Here is a 21,951-nt window from a genome sequence, read left to right as displayed (position 1 = left end):
GGACTACATTTCCCAGCGTCCTTCGCGCTCCGGGGCGACGGCTGCGGCCAGGACTCCATTTCCCGTCGTCCCCTGCGCGGCGGGAGGACGGCCAGCCCTACGGTGGCCGGCGCGGCGGCGGTGGCGTGACGGGCGCTGCTCGCCAAGATGGCGGACGAGGAGGGCGAAGGGCTGCCGCGCTCGGCGGCCGCTCCGCAGCGGAACGGCGGCAGCGGCGGGGGCGAGGCGGCCCCGGTCGGGCCGGGCGGGCCCCGCGTGGTGCGGATCGTCAAATCGGAATCCGGTTACGGCTTCAACGTGCGCGGCCAAGTGAGCGAGGGCGGGCAGCTGCGGAGCATCAACGGCGAGCTGTACGCCCCGCTGCAGCATGTCAGCGCCGTGCTGGGCGGCGGGGCGGCCGACCGCGCCGGGGTCCGCAAAGGGGACCGCATCCTGGAGGTGTGAGTACGCGGGGGGCCGCCGTCCCGCTGCCGCTACCCACCCCGGCCCCCCGGCCTGGGAGGGGGGAGCTGCCCGCCCCCTCGGGGGGGCTGGGGAGGCCTTATGAGGGGGGGGCTGGGCCTCGCTGGGGGCCGGAGGGGGTCTTATGGGGGGGGCTAGGCCGGTTTCCTCTCCTTGGGGGCGTGGGGGACCTCACCGGAGGCTGGGAAGGGGGCGGTTTGTTCTCCTCTCACCGGTGGGGTTTTTTTTTTTTGGGGGGGGGGGAGTCACTGCGTTGGTCTGGCCAGGTGCTTTGGGGGGGCTGGGATGAGGGGGCTTGGCGTGGCCGCCCCTCGCTTGGGGTTTGGGGGAGCCTGGGCAGGTTCCCCTCACTGGGAGCCCTCAGGGGGTCTGGCCGCCCCTCACTGGGGGTTTGGGGGACCCTGTCACCCCTCTGTGTACCGAGGGTTTTGGGGTCCCTCTTCTAACAGGGACTTGTGGGCCAGCATCTTCCTCCCTGGGGGGGACCCCTTTGGGGGCAGAGGGGCGCACTCTCCATCTCCTTGAAGGCGAGGTGCTCGGTTTTGGGGGGGGGGGGGTGTCTTCAGAGCATCCCCTTCGTCCTGGAGAAAAGCTGTTCCCGAGTGAGAGCCCCCGGTGAGGAGGGGAAGGAGGTTAGGGGACGGGAACGGGGGCGGCTGGGAGGAACGGGAGAAGATCCGGAGCAGGAGGAAGGGCTGGTGGCTGGCAGAAACCGTGGGCCGGGGCGAGGTGTGCAAGGGCGCAAAGCCCCCTCTGCGGAGCGGGACCCCCGGCAGCGGCAGAGATGGAAACGCTCGCTTGGGAGCGGGACCGGCCGCTTGGTTTTTTCCTTCCTCCCGGTCGCTGGAGCGCGGCTCATCCGGCTGCGTTCCCCGGTTTAGGGGCTGACGTCGGCCTAAACCCCTCTGAGGGCTCTCTGCACCTCCCCTGCCGAGGAGGATTCCCCCGCGCGCCTTCCGCTTCGCCTCGCGGTTCCCGGGCTCGCTCCTGCCCGCGCTGAGCTGCTGCCGTCCCTCCCGACCCTGCCGCGTTGGTGCTCCGTGCCGAGCTGCTGAACTTCAATTCCTTATTAATTACAGGGATTTTGGGGCAGCGGGAATGCGTCGCTGCCGGTGCTTGCGGGTTGCGGTGTGTGAAGGACAGCGGCACGTGTTGGAGAAGAGCTGTTCTGACTAGCCCACGGTTAGAGCGTCGGCCGGCTCCGCGGAGAGCTCGCTTTGGGATTTGGCTCTCTCCTGTGTGATCCAAATACTTGTTCCGCTTTGATTTTTTTTTTTTTTTTTTTTTTTTTTTTCCTGCGCAGAAGAGCGGTTTGGGGGGTGAATTCCGCACCCGGAGGATAAGGGAGCAGCGTTTACTGACCAAGGGGAAATATTTTGGTACGTGTTGCGAGGAGCCGAGCCGAGGCTCTCCCTCGTGCGGCTGTGGGGGACGCTGGCGGTGCCACGTCTGAAATCAGAGGTGGGTTTTGGGGCCGCGCTGGGATCAGGGTCCGGCCCCCAGCGTCTCGGGCTGACCTTTAGTCCGTCGCCGGACCACGCAGCAGTGTTTGAAAGAGTTAAGAGCTGCAGATAACGATGATTTTAACGAGGGGGGCGTTTGCCTGAGGCTCTCCGGACCCCGGCTTCCCCCTCCGCCGGCTGGAAGGATGGGAGGTTTCCCCTTGCTTTATCCGCCGCTCCTCATCTCCTGGGAGAAGTCACTTTTAATTTCCCCGTGCGGGTTCTTGTCGCGCTGCCAGGCTGGCTCTCGCCCTTTTCCAGCGTCAGCTTTCGCTTTTGTTAACCCGGCTGCGTAAACCGGCCCAAAAAATATTACACGGCGGCGTGAGGTCCCCGTGTCTTGGCACGCTCTGCCGAGAGGACGCCCGTTCTCCCTGGATCCGTTAAAATCCGGCTCCTGCAAGCAAATGGTAGTGCCGTAGCGAGTTGGAGTAGAAAACAATAAAACGAGGCTCCAAAAATAGCTCCGGTTTCCCTTCCTTTCCACGGCGGCACCCCGCGCACAACGGCGGGGGTGGGGTTCCCCGGGAGGCACGGGGGCCCGCCTGCCGCCGCCGTCCCGGTGCCCACTCCGGCTGCCCCAGCGCGGGATCCCGCGGCGGCTCCAGGAGGAGCCGCCGCTCGGCGTCCTTGCAGCTCCGGCGTCGCAACTAATCGTAACTAATCCGGGCGGGGAGGGAAATCCCGCCGGCGTTGGCTCTGTCCGCAGGGGAGCTCGCTCGCAGGTGGAGAGGGGGTTTGCTCTCGGCGTCGCCGAACGGCGCGCGGCGGAACCTGGTGCGATTGCGAGGGCGGGGGGGTACCGTACCCCCCCCCCCCAGACCGCAGGGGCGGCCTCCGCGTGCTCCTGCAGCGTCTGAAACGGGCGCAGCGCCGGCCGCTTCGGGGGAAGGAAGGCGGCGTACCCCTCGGCGCGGCTCTCGCTGGAGGAACCCCCGCCGGAGTCGGCTTCTTCCTCGCGCTTGTGGGGAGCGGCTCGTGCCCGGCACGTGTGGGCTGAGAGGCGTTTCCTGCAGGAGGCTCCGCTCTTTCTCCTTGGGCAGAAGTCTGGTTTTACGTATCGACGTGGGACGGAAAAAGCCGGTCCTGCCTTGGAAAAATCTGGAACGCTTCGTGAAGATGAGGTGGCAGCTGCTTGCCCTCCTCCTGCCTCTGAAACACGGCGTTCCTGAATTCACCCTCGCCTCTCCGGCCTCCATCCCTCGCGTTCCCGCACGCCTTTTCGGAGCGTTTTACCCTGGGTCGGCGTCTCTCTCCCGCCCCTCTGACGAGCGGGGCCGCTGAAACGCGGGAGGAGCGGGTTTGGCCCCTGTAGCTTAGACCTGGGAACAGTCTGGGTCTCCCGCCTGCGCCTTTCGGGCTGCGCTGGAGAAGGCTGGCGTGGGCTGTTGGAGCGAAAAATTGCCAACGGATCTTTTCTTTCTGGAGAGATAACGGCGGTGGGTGAATGAGGAGCCCTCGCGCCGGGCTTCCCGTCAAGCGTGCGGTTAGATAAACGCGAGAGCCTCTCGTCTCCGCCGGCTGGGCGCTCCTGCCCTGTGTTTGAACAGAGCTCCGCCTGTGCCGAGGGATGGGCTGGAGCCGGAGGAGTTTAAGCCCCTTTCCGCCGCCTGCGCTCTCTGCTCCCGCTGTGTTCGTCTGGAGATGACGGAGCGAACGGGCTGGCCCCCGTCGGCTCGCTGGGGCAGAGCGGCTGGGGATGTGCTGGACGTTGGTGCCCGGAGTGTTGCGGTGATTTTTTTTTTTCTTTTTTTTTTGCTGCTCATGGTTTCCTGTCCTCATTCACCAGCCTGAGCGCAGGGGAAGCAACGACGGACGAAGTACGAGGCAGGGGGAGCGTTTCCTCTTACCGAGATTCAAACCCGGGCTTGCAAAACGCCAGCTGCGGACCAAGACGCCGTTGCGAGGCCTCGCGAACCCTGTACGTTGCTCGGAGCTCCGCGAAAGAGAGCGGCCGGGAAGCCAAAGCCGCTGGTGCGGGCGCGAGCTTTTGGTCGTCAGCAGCCTGAGCTGTGCCGGAGGAGAACTGGGGGCTGCCGACGGAACGGAGCAGCATCCTTGCTTTGACGTTGGTCAGAAAGGTTGCGCTTAAAACTCCGGCTCTTGCGGCCCGGCAGCCCCGGCCGCCTCTGGTGGTGCCGGGGTGGTTTTGTGGGGGGTCAGGGAAGGGCACCCCAAGGAGGCCCTGACCCAGACCCTGGCTCCTGTCGCTGGTGCGGAAACCGAGAGCCGTGAGCGGCTCCGGAGCCCCCGGAGCGGGCTTGGTGCCCGTTTGCTTTCAGGCGTGCCTGAGGTGTTGTTCCTTTTCCAGCCGGGCTCCCGGCTCTCCGTCCACGGCATCGCTGCTTGTTTGGTTTTTATCCTTCTGCGCGAGGGACTGGAGCGGGTGAAGGGCCGGCGTGCGCAGGGCTGCGCGGACTTCCCTGGGAGGCTGTGAGAGGCTCCGGTGGCGATGGAATTATCCCAGCCATCCTTACTTCCAGGGCTTTATTTCCTGCAGCCCCAGCCGGAGCGCTGGTGGTGGCGTGGGACGGCTGGAGGCACTCACCTGCCAAAAAGCGAAGCCCTAAACGCGACCGGGATGGTTCCTGGGTGTTTTTCCGGGGACGCGCTGTTGGCTGGGTCGGTGCTTTGCCTGAACGCAGCCCGAAGCCAGGCCGTGGGCTTGATCTCCGGGAAGTTGGTTGCAGACTTCCTTGCGGTGAATTTCCTCACCGTCTCTCGACAGACGGAGAGTTGGGAAATGTTAAAACCTCTTTGCAGAAAATGAGTCACTCGGCGTACAAATGGGAGAAGTGACAAATGGGGGAAGTTCTTCTCCGTGTCTCGGGGATCCTGATGGGGAATTTGGTTTGGAATTTGCGATGGCGACCAAGCACCCGCCCGCTCTGCCCCCCAGCCTGTATTTTTTGCGGCGGCAGCTGGCTGAACCGCAGGCCGAAGAGCTTTTTAAGCGTAACCTGCTGTAATTCCTGGAGCTGGGCTTCCCCGGCAGCACGAGGCCAGCCCCGACGCGAGCCCCTCGTCGTGGCAAATACCGAACTGGACTGACCGTAGCCAGCGTGAAGATGGCTTCTTCCCAGCTCCCTGGGGGGACGGCAAGAGCGTCAGGAGCCCCTTGCAGCCCTGTTCAGCTGGGGATCGCGCGTGCCTGGCTGCGTTCTCCGTCCCGCAGCGGTTTGCTCCACCGTGAGCGGATTTCTCCTCTCTTTCCCTCCCTTTGCGGAGGGAAGGATCCGGTGGGTCCGCTCCTCACCTGCCGCTGTTGGGCGTTGTTTCTGGAGGGAGGCAGCCCTGCGGTCGGCTCAGCGCCCGTCTGGGACCCCGCGAATCCCCCGGAAGGGAAACGGCAACGACTCCAGATGGAGGTGGAAGCTGAAGGAGCAAAGCACCCAAGCGTCACGTCGTCTCGGATTCGGGATTCGGAATCTCAGATGCTGCGGGAGCGGCGCCTCGTTCGGCTGCGCTCCTCTGGCCTGGCCAGCTGCTCCCAGTTTGCCAGCGGCGCCTGATTTTTCCCTTCCCGTTCTGCGGCAGTGGTGAGCCCAGCCTGAGTTGCTGCGGTGACTGTAACGCAAAGGTGCGAGTCCCCGGCCCTGCGTGCCTGCGGTCCCGGCCGCGCCTTCCCAGCGTGCCGGAGAGCCGGCGGTGGGCGTTCCCGGGTCGCTGTGAATGAAATGATGCACTGCGCTCTCGTTGTCGGGAATCTCGGGTCCCGTCCTTGCGCCCTCCCGGGGTTTGGTGTCGGAAACGGCCGGCAGCGGGAGTCACCGGGGGCTGAAGGGGATGTGGGAGAGGGAGAGGAGGAGGCCGGCGGCGCGTGTGTGCTCAGCCTGCTGGCAGAAGGGAAAGCGTGAGGCCTTTGCCGGTGGGAAGTTACGCTGAGGGGCTGGTTCCAGTCTTGCTGGGGCTGAGTAACGGAAAACCAGCCTCAAGCAGCACGTCCTGCGGTCTAGGCCGGCTGGAGGGGTCTCGCGGTCGGGCGTGGGACGGTGACTCAGCTCCCCTGCCTCGTCCCCCTCTCTCCGGGGCAGGGCTGGCTGGTGCGGAGCAGAGCGGCGATGGCCCTGCAGCCTTCTCCGCAGGACTGGGATCTCGGGCTTTTCATCCCCGGCCATCACGGATCCTGCCAGCGCGATCTTCCGAAGCAAAAGTCCACGGCGCAGCCGGGCTGGCTGCTCGGGATGCGGCGGGCGAAACTTGGCCCGTTCCTGTTTACGCAGGGAATGTTTCGGATACCGAACTCTTCAGAGACGCTTGTGAGGGCCGTGAGTTTACGGAGGCTGGCCGCTCGTTTTAGCTCTTGCCAGGTGGGAAAAACAAACTGTCCTTTCCCAGACTGGGAACAGAACGGAACGGCTCGCTTTGCTTTGAAGTCAAGTCGTGGGTCCGGCATCTTTCCGAGCCGGCCGAGGTGCGGTCCCTGTTTTCTGGGCAGAGCGATGGCTAACGGCTCAAAGGGAGAGCGGGAATGTCGGTGTCCTGGTTTCCGGCACTCCGGGAATGCTCTGGAGGTGCCTTGGGGATCTCTTGGGTCCCCAGAGCTTCCAGGGGCTCTGGGCTGACTGGGAGGAGCTCTCGTGGCCGGGTCGGAGCGGCGCGGGGAGCAGAGGTGCCGTACTGCCCGTGCCGCGCTCCTGGGGCGAAGCGGAGCAGCTTGCCTGGCGACGACGGAAGCGGCCGCACGTCTCCGCCGCGTGGCACTGCGGCGGCTGCGCTCGCGGCTGGGAGCATCCTGCTTTCTCATCCTGAAAGCTTCGGTTCAGGGGTAGGGAAATCCGCGTTTGGAGCTGTGGAGGACCGGGAGGTGGGCTTTGCCCCTCCGGAGCCGCAGGTATTACGCGTTCGGTGTTTTCTTCCCCAGTTCCGTGGTCTCCTCGCGTTTGCCGTTTACCGACGGGAAAAGGCTCGCGCTCTGGGTGCGGACGCGCCGCGTCGTGCCAGTGAGAAATGGTAAAAACGGCAAAGCTTGTTCTAAATACCCCGGGGGGTGCAGGAGCCCTGGGTTTTCAGGGGAAGCGCGCACCTGACGGATCTGTGGGCTGGTCCCGCCCTGCTCTGAGGGCTCTGCGCTCGCCTCTGTCTTCCTTATGGCTTTTCTGCTTTCCCTCCTGCAGGAACGGGGTGAACGTCGAAGGGGCGACGCACAAGCAGGTGGTGGACCTGATCCGTGCCGGGGAGAAGGAGCTAATCCTGACGGTGCTGTCGGTGCCTCCGCATGAGGCCGACAACCTGGATCCGGGCGATGACTCCCTGGGGCAGTCCTTCTACGACTACACGGAGAAGCAGGCGGTGCCCATCTCCATCCCCACCTACAAGCACGTGGAGCAGAACGGCGAGAAGTTTGTGGTTGGTATCGGCTCGGAGATGTGCCCCCCGAGCTGGCGCGCGTCAGTGGCGGCGTTCTCCTCTCGTCTATGGGATGGAGGCTCGTTTGTTCTTTCCCAGCTGTTTCCCGTGTGCTGGGACCCTGATTTATGAGGGTACCTGGACTAGCTTGATCCCTTGCGCCGGTTTGAGCAGGGAGTTGTTCTTTTGTTCGTATAAGCTTCCGTATTTCCATCTCCTGGTTCCCGCCGAGCGTTGAGGACATCTGTGACTGATGTCGAAGCAGAGGGAGCAGACGTCCTGAAGCGTAGCTTTGCATCTCCAGAATTTCTTTTCCCTTTAGGGAAATAGCTGTAAAAAGTTTTTGGTTTTTTGTTGGTTTGGTTTTTTTTTTTCCTTTTTTTTCCTTTGGGTTTCCTGCCTCTTCCCTTGCGTTTCCTGGGGAGGCTGGCCGTTATTTTCCTCGCTAACAGGACCTGGTGTGGGTGCCTCCTCCGAGGCTTAAAGCTGGTTTGGGCTGGCTGTGGTGCCACAGGGAAGCGTTTGGAGCGGGACACGGCGGGCTTGGACGAAGACGCTCGTCTGCAGGACTGTTTGGTTGTTTTTCTTGCAACGCCGAGGGCTCGGCAGCACTCGGCTCGCCGGAAGACCCGGGCTCCCATGCAAAGCGTCACCCTGCCGCGCCGGGGGCGGGTGGGATCCGCGCGGATCCGTGGCCGTGCGGGGGTGCGGGTTGTCCCTGCGCCCCGCTCTCCCAGCCCCGCGGGACGCTGTCGGAGCGGGCGTGCCGCGTGGAGCTGGAGAAAACCGTCCTGGGAACCACGGGTGATGCTGCTGCTTTTTAGGGAAAAGCCGCGGTTTCCCTGGAGTGCTTTCCCCTTGGGAAGCTCGTGGGGCAGCGCGGACGTGCAGGGTGGGTGAGCTGGGAGCGCCCGGAGCCCTCGCCCAGGAGCGGGTTGGGGTTTTGGGTTTTCCGGAGGCCGTGAAGCCGCCCTTGTGCTCTGCCGGCCCCGTGGCTTCGGGAGTGCGCTGTGGGGTGATGCTGCTCTGCTGGCTGCGGTTGCAAACGCGTGAATGTGCTCTTGTCCCTTTCCTGGTGTGCTAATTAAGGTAACGCCGCTGTCTGGGACCTCGTTATCACCGAGGGCCCGTTAGCAGTGCCGAGATAAGGGCCTGTTTAACCTGCCCGCCAGACAGCAGATCGGCTTTAAAAATGGAGGCGGCTGCTTAATGACTGGGAAGGGAATTCCCCGGAGAGCGCGGCAGTGCCGGGAAACGTCCTGCGAGCACAACCCTGCTCCGGGATTCCCCTCTTTGGGAGCAGAATCCCATTTCCTTAACGTGTCCAGAGTGAAACTGGAGCAGTGCATGCGTAACAAAGAAACTTGTTAACGTGAGGTGTTCCTGAAAGATTTCCTGCCGCTTTCCAGTGGGATCTGCCCCGCGGTTGGTGCCTGACGGCCGCCGGGGACGGCGTCCAGATGCAAAGCAAGCCTCCTGCTCCGTTTGGACCTTTCTGTGTCTCGGGGGAGGCAGCCAGGAACCCGAATCCAGAGCTGCAGGGCTCTGGCTGCAGCATGAGGCTCGTTACTGCAACGAGCTGGAAATCCTGGGAGGTGGCGCGGCTCCCGTTGCCGAAAACACCTGCTGCGGTGTGGCGTCAGGCTGGTGGTGGCTTGGTGCCGCTCCTGCGCGCCGGAGATGATGCGGGTACGCGCCGTGATGGTTGCGTTGGGACTCGGGGCCTCTCGTGAAGGGTTCGGCTGTTTTTTCCCTCTCCTTCTGGAGCAAAAAGGCGCTTGACCTCGCGCTGATCCTGCTGCCGTCGGGTGGAAGTGGCAGTCGGGGCGTCCCCTGTTCCTCATTCAAGCTCACGCCCCGCTAATTAGCCGGTGGGTCTGGGAGGGCAGAGCTCTGCCAGCGTGGCTGTGGAAAGCCTTCCTCTCACCCCGGTGAGCCTCTCCTCTCCTCTCCTCTCCTCTCCTCTCCTCCCCGCAGGTGTACAACGTTTACATGGCGGGCCGGCAGCTCTGCTCCAAGCGCTACCGGGAGTTCGCCATCCTCCACCAGAACCTGAAACGGGAATTCGCCAACTTCACTTTCCCGCGTCTCCCGGGGAAATGGCCCTTCTCCTTGTCGGAGCAGCAGCTGGACGCCCGGCGGCGAGGGCTGGAGGAGTACTTGGAGAAAGGTACGGAGCCGGGAGCTGGGGAAGAAGGGGGAAACCTTGGAGCAGGGGGAAAGTCGTGCTCGAGGAGCTCGGCTCGGGCAGCGCTGACCTGAGCCCGCTCGTGGCCGATGCTTCGGTGTTTTGAATCAGAGCTGCAGCGCCTGCAGCAGGAGTCTCCAAAAGCACCGTGTGTGGTGTCTTTGCCCGCTTTTCCGTATCGTGTGAGCCTGCTGGCTGTGTGCCTGGGCTTTCTCCCACGGGGAATATCTCGGCGGGTCACTGGACACCGCGGTTCCCTTGCTGCTGCGGGCGATCCGGGCTGGGTCGCTCTTCGCGCCGGGACACAGCCCAGAAAACCCTCCCCGCAGCAAACCCGCGTCCGTGCCGCCCGCGGAACGGACGGTTGTTTGCGTGTGGCCTTCGGGGCGGGGAGGGCTCCCCCCTGACCCGCGCTTCTCTCCTGCAGTGTGTTCGATACGCGTCATTGGGGAGAGCGACATCATGCAGGAGTTCCTGTCGGAGTCGGACGAGGTAGGCGCTGGCGCAGGCGCTGGCCTGGAAATGCTCGGGAAACCTGGATGAGAGAGCAAAGGTGTTCCCTGCCAAAGCCTCTGGTAGCTGGATAGAAAACCACCGCAAAAAAATCCAGGCTGCAGTTTGCTGTCTGTTACTGCGCGTAGGAAACCTTTTCTCCGTGGTCTGAGTCGCAGGCAGCAGTGGCGAGTTGCTATTTGCCCTTCGACCGTTCTTTTTTCCGACCTTTCCGTGGTGTGCCAGGTTGCCGCGGCCCGAAGTGTTCTCTAGCTCTTTGCTGGCAGACCTCTGAATGGAAAATCCGACCCCGTGGCGGTCTGCAGCGATTTGCTGAGCTTCCTGTCGTGGAGCGCAGCTTGCGTCTTCCTTCTTTCCCAGTTTCTGTGGTGTGGAACGCGATTCTTCAGGCCTGCAGAGCGGCTGGTCGTTAGAAGTGGCCGTTTTAATTAGCCAGCACGAGGCCATAAATGGTCCGTAGAGCTCGGGGCTGATTTCCCTCCTTTCTTCTCCCCTCCTTCAGAATTACAACGGCGTCTCAGACGTGGAGCTCCGCGTAGCGTTACCAGACATAACCACGGTGACAGTCAGAGTCAAAAAGAACAGCACTACAGACCAAGTGTACCAGGTGAGCTACTTTTCTTTATTTTATTTTATTTTTTTTTTTTTGCCGTGACTGGAGGATTACCGTGATTCAGATGTTAGCCCAGACCCCACTCGCTTCTCTCCACCCCTCTCGAGCGCGGCTGGGCATCGGTGACACTGCCGTGCTGTCACAGAGAGGACAGGGACACCAGAAAACCCCAACCTCGTGCTGCGCCAAAGTGGCGTTTTCGCTGGCGGGCTCGGCTGCGAGGGCAGAGCTGTTGCTGAGTTAATTTTCACTGATGATATCTTCAAGGCGGTGGGCGGCTCTGAGCGCTAGGCAGGCTGTGCCTTACGGCTCGCAGCGGCTGCGGTGGAGGAGTCGCAGCCAGGAGCTGCCAGCAGCAGGTGGGATCTGAAGGGCAGCGGCCCTTTTTTGGGGAATCCTCTGGCCGCCTTCCCGCTTTGCGAGCGCTTTCGGTGGAAAACGAAAGGACAGCGGCCTCCGACCAGCGCTGCAGCCAGAGGTTGTGAAAGAGCGGGCTCTCCCGGATCCGCACGGCAGAATCCTGCCGATAGATGGGATTCACGGCGCGGTGTGGCTTTGCGACGCAGCCCGTGGGATTTCACAGCACCTCCACCGAGGTTTTGAGGGTTTTGGCTGCGGTAGCAGCGTGCAGGACCGAGGCGTTGTCCTGGGGGAGGTGTAGTGCAGAGCTGCGGAGGGGACGGGCTGGCTCCGGGTTCCTCACCCCCGTTTCCCGTTGGCTTGTTCTTCAGGCTGTGGCTGCCAAAGTGGGGATGGACAGTATTACCGCCAACTACTTCGCGCTCTTCGAGGTGATCAACCACTCCTTCGGTAAGTCCTTCGATCCCTCGGTGCCAAGGAGAGAGCTCCGCGGCGCTCGCGGAGTGCTGACGCTCTCGTTTAGGTTTATCTCTGCACGCCAAATCGGGGGCCACGGGAGGAATGGGGCAGGCTCTGAGAACGGGGAGCCCTCAAAGCTTGACGGCTTTTTTTGCTGCCGCTTGACTTTCCCGTTCTCGCTCTGGAGGGGGCGTGCTGCGAGCTGCGGCCTGGCTTCTCATCTCTCCTTCCCTGGTTAAATCCTGATGGATCTGCGGGATTGTGGGTGATCGTTTTGGCACTTCGCTAATTGCCGTCCTTCCAGCCGGATGCGCGCCGGGGTCTCCTGGCTGCTGCTCAGACCCCTGCCCGCAGCGATCTCTTCACCCAGCGTCGCGTCGGGTTCGCTGAGGCTGCGGAGAGGCCACGACGTCGTGGTCGCACCACAAAACCGGCGCAGGGGTGGGGCTGGGTTTCATTTTTTCCCCTTTTTCTCCTTCCCGGCTGGGTGCCTTCGTTTCTGGATTGTCGTCTCTCCGTGCCTCAGACTCATCCTCTTGTTACGGCAAACTGTGCCTTGTGGGAAGGGATTTCCAGGGCTGTTCCTCTGAGTCTGGGACAGTTTTTAGCTGCTGCAAACCCTCCTGAAATGGCTCATCCTGCAGAACAGGCTGGTTTGGCACTCAGTCGCTGAGCCTGGGGCGCACGGGATCACCAGCCTGCTGTAAAACCGCCTCCGCCACCCAGTTTGCGGTCGCTTCTCCGGAGTTACCGGGTGCGGGACGCAGACGCGCGGAGGGAAGGCTGGGGTTGGAGGGTCGGCACGTTCGGAGATTGCCGAGGCCGGGCTGCGCGGGGAGCGCCGAACGGGAATGGCTGGGAGACAGGGCGCTGCGGCGCGCCATCGCCGGATCCATCGCGCAGGATGCTTTTACAGTGCCAGACTCTTAACTGGAGCTGCTGATTCCTCGTTCCTGTGAGCGCTGCGCTTCCCAAACCACGCTGGAAAGGCAATTCCAGTGCGCCCGTACGGCGTGTGCGGATTTGAGCGCGGTAAAGGTCTCGCTGCCGATGCTGTGTGGGGCTGTGCGCTTCCCTCGACCTCTTGTGCTTTTTTCCAGTGCGCAAACTGGCTCCCAACGAATTCCCCCACAAACTCTACGTGCAGAACTACACCTCGGCGGTGCCGGGAACGTGCCTGACCATCCGGAAATGGCTCTTCACTACGGAGGAGGAGGTTCTTCTCAACGACAACGACCTGGCCGTCACCTACTTCTTCCACCAGGTAGGTGCCTGGGAGCTGTGGTATTTGGCGTACTGGCCGCAGAGTGTGAAACAGGACCTTGGGTGACTTCCAGAAGCCCACGGCGGGGTGAATCGGCGGTGCTGCGGTGAATTTGTGGCCGAGTCGCGATGGGACTGGGAGGTGGGGGTCCTGCCGTGCTCAGTGGGGCGCTACCTTCCCAGAGCGAGCTGAAAGGATCACGGGAGGCTGCGCTGCTTGGGTGGGATGTGATTTCCTCGGATCTGTGTGTTGTCAGTGAAGACGGGGAACGGATTTCTCCCCGGTCTCCCTGAGGAAAGGGGGCATTTCTGCCTGTGACCTCGCTTTCTGCGGGCTCTCTGGGGTGAGGCCGAGAAGAGCCCTGTTCTTCCAGGGCCTGTGTAAAACCAGTCCAGGCTGGCCAGCGCAGAGGCAGGCACCTGGCACAGTTCGGTAAGGTGAACCGGTGCTGTCCCCGCGCTCTCTGAACCCAGCCTGTACCAGCCTCTGGTACAAAGGGAAATGAAAATAGTCCTTGTCCAACTCTTTGATCTCCTGGACTGGATCTTTCCTGGCTGGCAGCTTCGCAAGCCGCTCCGTGCTGGGGGCAGTCCTCGCTGGGGTGTGCAGCGAGAAGTGAAAGGGAGGGCTTGTGTTCCTGCTCAGTCCTGAAGGAAAAAAACACATTTCCATGCAGCACGGTGGGTCAAAGCCGGCACGGCTCTGCCGGAGGTGGCTGTGCCCGTGTGTCTGGAGTAGGAAGGGTTGCACCAGCCTGTCCTGCCCTGTGCCCGAAGGCAAAAGCCGGATTCCAGCGTTTCCAGATCCGACCTCTCTTGCCAGGGCACTTTCTTCCAAAGTCCACCTGGGTGTTTAAGCGTCTGTGTGCCCCCCAGGGTGGTCAGAGGCTCGTGGCAGGAGTCGGTGAGCGCAGGGAGCTGCCTCTTTGAGCCTCTCCATCCCGCCACCTCCCCGGGACCCAGGTCGCCTTCTGGGGCTGTGGATTTGGGCGGCAGCGCGGAGCAGCCTCGGGGCCGCCCGGGGAAAGCAGAGCGTTGTGACTCGGTGAAGAGTCCTCCGGTCTCACCTCCTGGCTTTCCTTCCCCTCTTTCTTGTCAGGCTGTTGATGATGTCAAGAAAGGCTACATCAAAGCAGAGGAGAAGTCCTACCAGTTACAGAAGCTGTGTGAGCAGAGAAAGATGGTCATGGTGAGTCGCCCTACCTGTCCCGTTCGCTTTCCTTCCTCTGCGCAGTCCTGTGCCTGCCTCTGGCAGGTTCCCCAGAGAAACTGTGGGTTCCCCGTCACTGGAAACGTTCCAGGCCAGCTTGGACGGGGCTCTGAGCGACCCCATCTCGTTGGAGATGTCCCTGCCACGGCAGGGGGGTTGGACTGGATGATCTTTGAAGGCTCCTTCCAACCCAAACCGTTTTCTACGCACGGCCACATCTTTCTCGGAAAGCAGTAACCATGGAGAGCTGTGAGGGCGCGGGCTTAGCGCGAGAGGGATCGGCAAGGGCGCGCAGACGCGCAGGAACACCTGGGCCCCTGCGTGAACCAAACCCGCCCCCCTTGCGCCTGGCGCGGTGGAACGGCGGCTTTGTCCTTGGCACGATCACCCCATGACTCCGCTCCGAACAAGGCGACGATAAACCCGTGCGGGTTGTTGCCGGTGCGGAAAGGCAAGGCGCTTAACGTGCGCCGGAGCAATCCCTCGCCTGCGGCCCCTCGGGGACCTCGCTCTTCCTCCCGACTGGGAGGCAGAGGTGTGCTTCTGCCTCTGACCGCCCTGAGGTGGCGGTGCTGGCACAGCCAAGGGAGGGCTGAGGCCTGGCCCGCTCGTAACACGAGTTGCCGCCGCTTCAGTGCCTTGGTTTCCTTTTTTCGTCCAGCAGAAGCCTTCACACGTTCTGCGTCAGAGTTTGCTGCCTGGTCTAGGGATTTCCTGCCCCTTCTTGCTCTGCGTGGGGGCTCGGTGTGACCCGGTGAGCCTGCCTGGCTCGGGGGGATGCCCTGAGCTCATCTGCTGGGCGCAAGCTTGGCTTGAAGATCACACAGCAAAAGAATTTCACTTGGAAATAACTGCCAGGCTGCCGGTACCGAGCGAACGTGGGCTGCCCTTCCCCTGGCTCGCGGGAGGGCCCTGGGGTCGAGAAGACGACGTCCACGTCGAAGTGTGGACATCCTCCGCCTTCGCTCGTGTTACTCAGGGTCCTGCCTGCAGCGCAGCGCCTGGGGATTCAGCCCCGTCCTCCGCTCTGGCCGCGGATTAAAAAGTCACTTTTCTTGTGACTGCCCCGTGTGAACCGTTCGTGTGCCATCGGTGAGCGCTTGCAGCTGTGGCGCGGCGCTGCCAGCGCTGCTCCGCTGTCCTCACCGTGCCGCTTCGTCTGGAGAGAAAGAAAGCAATCGCCAAAATACCACTTTGCGCCTTTTCACGGGGTGTTTGCGTCGGAGGACTCGGGAACTCGGATCCCGGTCTCACCGTCGGCTGCTAACGATCGGGAGGACAGCGCTAACGAGAGCACTGCTCTCGCTCCTGGCGCTGCTTTGGCTGTTTGCTCGGATCCGCGCCCTTCCCGGGGAGCATGGCCGCGCTGCGCGGTGGCTCCGGCTTTCCCGGCAGGGGTTTTTGGCGTTGGAGGCGGTGTGGAGCTCCGTGTGTCTGTGTAGCTGGGCGGATCCGCAGCGTGGGGAGGGGGATTGAGCACTGGAGGGGTCTCCTTCCTTCCCCTGCTGCCCACGGGTGTCTGGTTTCCTTCGGCCGGGGTAAAGCCGGGGATTTCCAAGGGTGGAGGCGATGCAGGCGGCAGGAGGACGCAGAACTCCCGGCCCTTCGCCCCAGCTGAGCTGCCACCCGTGCCTTTCTCTCGGCAGTATTTAAACATGTTGCGGACGTGCGAGGGCTACAACGAGATCATCTTCCCGCACTGCTCCTGCGACTCTCGGCGGAAGGGCCACGTCATCACAGCCATCAGCATTAAGCACTTTAAACTCCACGCCTGCACCGAGGAGGGGCAGCTGGAGGTGAGGGGGGTCCCGCCGTGGGGGCGCGGCCCCGGCCTCCGCCTCACCTTTGTTTCGGGATGTAGAGCGCCAGCGCCCCGTCCCCACGGCTCTGGGGGCTCGGGACCGCTGCCGAAGGGATTTTGGCGGTGGGTTGGTGGGAGCGCTGGGGTTTACCTGGCTGCTCTGTGGGTTTCCACTGCTGCTTCCTCGGCTTGTACCCGACTCTCCTCGTTCCCCCTTCGCATGGCTTCGCTTTCGCCGCCCGCTCTGCCTTAAACCTGCCCTTCCCGGGATTCCGCTGCGCTCCGGCCTCACCTGGGATTCCCTTTCCTCCAGAACCAGGTAATAGCGTTCGAATGGGACGAGATGCAGCGGTGGGACACGGACGAGGAGGGAATGGCGTTTTGTTTCGAATACGCGCGAGGAGAGAAGAAACCCCGATGGGTTAAAATCTTCACCCCCTACGTAAGTACCCCCCTGTTCTTTGAGACTTGCCAAGGGAAAACCCAAAGCCTGCTTGTTTTATCTCCGGATATCTCCCGGCATTTGGGGCCGGTGGCCACCAGGAGGAGCCGGTGGCCACCAGGAGGAGCCCGCAGCCTGGGGAGCTCAGCTTGCCCGCTTTCTCTCCGCAGTTCAACTACATGCACGAGTGCTTCGAGCGGGTTTTCTGCGAGCTCAAGTGGAGGAAGGAGGTAAGAGCCTGGAACCGCGGGGAAACGGCCTCAGCTTCTGGCAGGAGGCTGCTAGCGGCGAGCCTTTCCGCTCGGTCCCCGCTAGCGGGAGTATCCGGACACCCGGAGCGGTGGTGCCGGTACCTGGAGCCCGGACTGGCTCCCAAAGGCCTGGGCTCTGCGGCACGGAGCTCCCTCTGCGGGAAAGCCTGGCGCAGGCGTGACCAACCAGGATAACCAGTTCCCAGGCCGTGCTGCCGCGGCCCGTGGCTCGTGGCGTCTGCTGTGGAAGGCAGATGGCCGAACGTCCGTCCTCTGGAGAGAGGGTGCGGGCTACTGAATTATTCAGCAGGGGGTTGTGAGAGCCTCCGTGAAAAGCTGCTGAGAAGTACAGCGAGGTTTTGGGGTTTTTTTTCTGACTCCCAAGGAGGTGCCTGCTTGGCCTTCTCCTGTCAAAGCCGTGCCTAGACCTGGCTCTGCGCCCCGGGCGGGGAGATGCGCGTCGGCTCGCCCGCCCTGCCGCCTTCCTTCCCGCTTCCCCTCTCCTCTGCTCCGCTTGAGGGAGGCGTTTTGTCCCTGCGCGTCCGCCTGCTGCTCCTCCGTGGGGTTGCCCCACATCTGTCGTCCCCGGGGACCACTCCTTTCGGCTTCGCTCGCTGGGAAGAGGCAGGGAGCAGCTAGAAAAGCTCTGCGCTCGTGTGCAGATTCGCCCCATGTGTGGCTACCAAACCGCCGCCCTGCGTCTCCGCTGTCCCGGAGACGTCGCTCTGCCATGCGGGGTCAGGGATGAGCGACTGCTGGAGGCTGGATCCTCGCTTCTTGCCCTTGATCTGCTCGCTGCTGTCGGCATCAGCCATCCTCTTTCCGCTGGCGGCTTTTCTCTGCCAGCTGGGGGATTTGGGTGCCTAAACCGGGGCTTAAACGCAGCGAGTCTGAGTCGGTGATCCAGGAAAAGCTGCCCTGCAGCTGTGCCTGCTTGTGGACGCTCCTAAACGGGAGCGATGCCTCCCTCTTTCCTCGCTGGGAGTTCCCTACCTTTTCGGCCGGCGCCACTCGCCCTCGGCGTTGCTGGGGTGCGGCGTTGGCGCCGTGCTGGGCGCGGGAGGCGCGCGGAGAGCGCGGGGTCTGGACCGTGGCCGCTGTGCTCCCCAGAGGCTGTTCGCATCAGGGTCGAGTACAAACCTGGAAGAGTTTTCCAGGGAATGCGAAAAGGGGATTCTTGGCTTGCCTGAGCTTGAGGGGCAGAAGCCGAGCCTCTGACGAGCGAGCGGAGAGCTGCAGGCAGGGGCAAGGAGACACGGTGCTGGGCTGCGCCTCGGCATCGCCGCGGTCCCGGATCAGCCCCTTCCTCCGGCGGGTGATGGCAGGAGCCCCCCAGAGCCCGGACCCGCGTTGTCCCAGCGCTGAGCCGTGCCGGAGGGAGGCCGAGAGGCTCGGCAGCGTGCGGTTACGCGAGTCGGCTGCGTAAAGCGCCTGGTGCTCCCCTTACACGGAGCTGGGGACGGGGTTCACCTTTTCTCCGAACCCCGGCTCCTCCGCAGCTCCCCACGCCCGCTGCTGCGTACCCCCAGGATCCCGGCCCGGTGCTCTCCCAGCCGCTCCAGCACCATCTCTTCGCTTTCCTCCTGTCCCTCTGGCAGTTTTATTTATCCCCTTTTTATTTTTTTTATTTTTTTTTTTCCCTTGTAAAGGTGGAGGAGGAAGCAGCAGACAAGGATAACAAGAACTACAGTAAGGACAGTTTGTGCAGCAAGGTAATCGGGCTGAAAACCAGCAGCGCTCCTGCTCTCTGAGCCCGTCTGCCCGCTCTGCTGCGGTCCTCGTCTCTCCTGCTTCCCTGCTCCAGTTCCTCTTCCCTTAGGGACTGGGAAATGCCGTCCGCAGCGCCGCTTTAATAGCAGGGGAGCGAAACTGCTTGCAGCTCGTGACCGCGCGCCTCCTCCCCAGCCATTTCGCGCTCAGCCTGGACGGGATTAGAGCAAAACGCTTCCAATTGCGTCAAGGTGCGGCCGTGAACCTTGTCCTGGCGCTTGTCCCGGAGGCTTTCACCCCCGCAGCGCCCGCGCGGCCACGGCTTGCGGAGAGGCTCACAGCGTCCTCCGTGCTCCCGCCTCCCCGCCGCATCCCATTTCACTGTTTCGCTGCGGTATCAGAACTCGCTGCGGGCCGTTTCCCCTGCGAGAGAGCAAACGCGGCGGCTGCAGCGCGGCTGGAGCTGCTCGCCCCGGCGGCGCCGGCAGGCGCTCCGCGCGGCAGCAGCCGCGGGTGTTGGGTGGAGGTGTTGGCCATCAAAGGGCGAGCGGCCGCGGCTGCCTGGGCGGGAAAGCCATAGCAGACGCGTGGGACGGCGCGTCGCCTGCCGGGGAAAAGCCGTGAAGCGCGGGGGCGTGGGAGCCTCCTGCCCGGGGTGCCGCTTCCTCTGCCAAACCGCTCCCCGCGACAGCGCCGGGGTGAACCCTGCACTCCCAAACCGCCGCCTGCGTGCCGCGGGCTGGGGGAAGCACGGGCAGAGGTTCTGCGTGCGCCTGTTCCTGCATCACCCCGTCACACGGAGAAGCGGGTGTTTGATGTCTGCTCTGCGGAGCCCGGAGGCTCTGGCAGGGCTTCCCTCGCGCTGCTCGCGGGTGAGCGGGGCGGCTGTGCCCCAACGAGGAGCCGCGGCTCGCCTCGGGGCTCCGCTCCCCTCTCCTCCGAGCACAAGCGCCGTGCTCTGCACTGCTGGCTCCCAGGGGCTCCCTAAAACTTGTCACCCTCGCGTCTCCCCTCGCTGGGGCCCCGGCAGCCGAGCGGCCACGGTTTGTCTCCTGCGGGCGAGGAACCGGCTGCGGCTTGCGCGGGGCTGCGTTCCGCTTCCTGCCGCCGCGGCCGCCGCTTGAGGGCCGGGTGCCGTCTCCCTGGGGGGAGCTGGAGGTGGAAACGGGGGGAATTGCGTCTCCTCCCCTCTTAAGTCGGTTGTTCTCAGCATCCCCTCGCTTCCCCGCCGGGGAAACGGATTTTTCTCCTGTTGCATTTATCCGCGTCTGTGTGATTTCACTTGGTGTGAGGAGCCCTGGGCTGCAGCTCCTGGGTGCTGCCTCCCCGGGCGCGCGTCCACGGATCATCGCCGCAGCTCCCACCGCCCCCAAAACTCCCTTTGGGTCCCGATGTGTCCCCCAAACGCTGCCCGCCCCGCCGCCGGCACTGGGGGAGGGCCGGTTGTATCCGGATCAGGAACGTCTCTGACCATCCCGTGGTGATTTTTGTCTCCCCGGCGGAATTTGGGGATGGGTACAGATGAATTCGGTGCTTTGCTCCCGCACCGCAGGTCCCGGCTGGTAACGCCGGGCGCGTGCAGGAGGAGCGCGTTTGGGGCCGAGGCGTGCGGGGAGGATGCGCTGGAGCTGGGATACCCTGGAGCGAGGGCTCCTGGCAAACCGGAGAGCCCTGGACTGGCCGATCCTCCCCAGGCTGGTTAAATCCTCGTGGGGGCCGCTCGGCACCCAAACACCCAAGGGTGCCAGGAACGCACCCCCGTAGCCGGCTGGAAGGGGTCCCGCGGTGAGAGCACGGGCGGGTGCGGTAGGAGCACCCCTCGCCTTCTGGGATCTTCTCCCGTCGGGATCAGAGAAGGAGGGAGAAGCCGGACCCGCTGGTCCCGTCGAGGCACGGGTGCCTAAATCCCCTCTGCTCCCGCGAGCCCCGGCTGTCGCCAGCGTTCGGGTCGCGGGGGGAAGGCTGGCGGCCGCAGCTCCTCTCCCCTCCGCCCGTCCCCGCTCCGTTTAATTTCCTTTTCCTTCTCTTCCAGAACATCTTCCAGCTGGTCCGATCACAGCAGCGGGACGCAGCCACTTAGCCCCTCGGCGCAGAGGAGCGTCCCCCTCCCCGCGTTAACACTCACAGATTCTGTTATTGTATTAAAGCCCTTCAACTAAATATTATTAATAACTATTATTAATAACAACGCCGCTTGTGCGCCTCCTGCTTGCGGGGTGGGGGGGGGGTGAGGGGAGGTGCCCCGGGATGCTCTGGCTGCGTCCCCGTTCCAGAAGACGGGAACGCGCTTCTGGGGTGTAAGGCTGGAGCTGGAATCGGCGGGCGTTTGCGCCGCTCGGACGCGGAGGCGCGCGTATGTGGGGGGAAAAAAAAACCCACACAAAACCAACACGACCCGCCAGCCGCCCTGAAAGCGATGGAGCGGGCACCCTGTGCGTGTGCGTCTTCCATTTCTTCTGAATTTTGAAGCGTCTCCTCCCGCTCCAGCGTGGCTTTTAAAAACTTAACTTTGGGGAAAAAAAAGAAGAAAAAAAAAAAAAAAGGAGGAAAAAAAATTAAAAAGCAGCAGCGTTCCAGGGCAGTGCCTCTGCTGTGCCTTCACCGCTCTTGGCTTTATTTTTGGTTTTTCCCTTTTTTCCCGGGATCCGGTTGGGTTCCGGGTGTTTTCACGCCGCCGCGGGGGTGGCGTCCTGGCGGGCTCCGGGGTCTGACCCCCCGCTCCCCTCGGGATTTTTGGGATGAGACGGGAGAGCCGGCACCGAAACGACCCGTGCGCTTGAGGCGGCGTTCCCGGTGGGAGCAGGGAATCCGCTCGGCTCTGGGCCGGCGGGCAGCAGGCGAAGGCCGGCAGCGGGGAATTAATTAGCCCAGCGCCAGGCTAATTGGATTTGCGCTCGCTGCCCCGCTCGCCCTCCCCGTCGCCCACGTCCTCGGGAGCCCTGGGTGCCGGGGGGGTGTGGGACCCCCCCCACCCTCGCCAGCCCCGGCAGAGCCAGCGCCCATCAGTGCCACGAAAGCGCCCGGCCTCAGCCGTAATCCCCCCGCTCCGTGGCCCCGTTCCGCTTGGAGCCGGCGAAACGCCCCCCCCCACCCCCCCCACCCCAATTTTGCCACCGTCCGGCATCCTCGTTAATTTGTTCGTGAGAGCTCTGGCTTTTCGCCACAGAATCGGCGAAATTTTTTATTTGTGAGTTGGAAACGTGAATCGACATCCTGCTCTCCAAACTGGAGAGACATGGGTGTGATGGACGGAGCACTCGGTGGGTAAGGAGTTGGCTGGATGGCCGCACTCGGAGAGTGGTGGTCAACGGCTCGATGTCCACGTGGAGACCGGTCACGAGTGGCGTCCCTCAGGGGTCCGTGCTGGGCCCGGCCCTGTTCAACATCTTTGTCGGCGACATGGACAGTGGGGTAGAGTGCACCCTCAGCAAGTTCGCCGACGACACCAAGCTGTGTGGTGCCGTCGACTCGCTGGAAGGGAGGGATGCCATCCAGAGGGACCTGGACAGGCTGGAGAGGTGGGCCCGTGCCAACCTCATGAAGTTCAACCAGGCCAAGTGCAGGGTCCTGCACCTGGGTCATGGCAATCCCAGGCACAAATCCAGGCTGGGCGGGGAATGGATGGAGAGCAGCCCTGAGGAGAAGGACTTGGGGGTGCTGGTGGATGAGAAGCTCAACGTGAGCGGCAACGCGCCCTTGCGGCCCAGAAACCAACAGCTTCCTGGGCTGTACCAAGAGAAGTGTGGCCAGCAGGTCGAGGGAGGGGATTCTGCCCCTCTGCTCTGCCCTGGTGAGACCCCACCTGGAGTACCGTGTCCAGTTCTGGAG

At 63.3% G+C, this 21,951-nt stretch overlaps 1 protein-coding gene across 2 annotated transcripts; it reads left to right on the top strand.

The window, feature by feature from the left end:
- The first annotated feature begins 136 nt into the window (after nucleotides 1-136).
- Nucleotides 137-20,311, top strand: SNX27 (sorting nexin 27). Of its 2 annotated transcripts, XM_086768541.1 has the most exons (13): nucleotides 137-440; nucleotides 7,082-7,313; nucleotides 9,291-9,483; nucleotides 9,929-9,993; nucleotides 10,517-10,621; nucleotides 11,359-11,437; nucleotides 12,547-12,710; nucleotides 13,809-13,898; nucleotides 15,566-15,715; nucleotides 16,034-16,162; nucleotides 16,333-16,392; nucleotides 18,063-18,125; nucleotides 20,156-20,311. In XM_086768541.1, the coding sequence occupies exons 1-13, from the start codon at nucleotides 148-150 to the stop codon at nucleotides 20,201-20,203; spliced, it is 1,671 nt and encodes a 556-aa protein (XP_086624667.1). In that variant the 5' UTR covers nucleotides 137-147; the 3' UTR covers nucleotides 20,204-20,311. The 2 variants fall into 2 exon arrangements, with proteins under 2 accessions (XP_086624667.1, XP_086624668.1); XM_086768542.1 differs by lacking the exon at nucleotides 18,063-18,125.
- The last annotated feature ends 1,640 nt before the right edge of the window (nucleotides 20,312-21,951 follow it).

Source organism: Chlamydotis macqueenii, chromosome 28 (assembly GCF_036417535.1).
Source record: "Chlamydotis macqueenii isolate bChlMac1 chromosome 28, bChlMac1.mat, whole genome shotgun sequence".
NCBI classification, from domain to species: domain Eukaryota; kingdom Metazoa; phylum Chordata; class Aves; order Otidiformes; family Otididae; genus Chlamydotis; species Chlamydotis macqueenii.
This window is presented reverse-complemented; position numbering and strand designations above follow the sequence as displayed.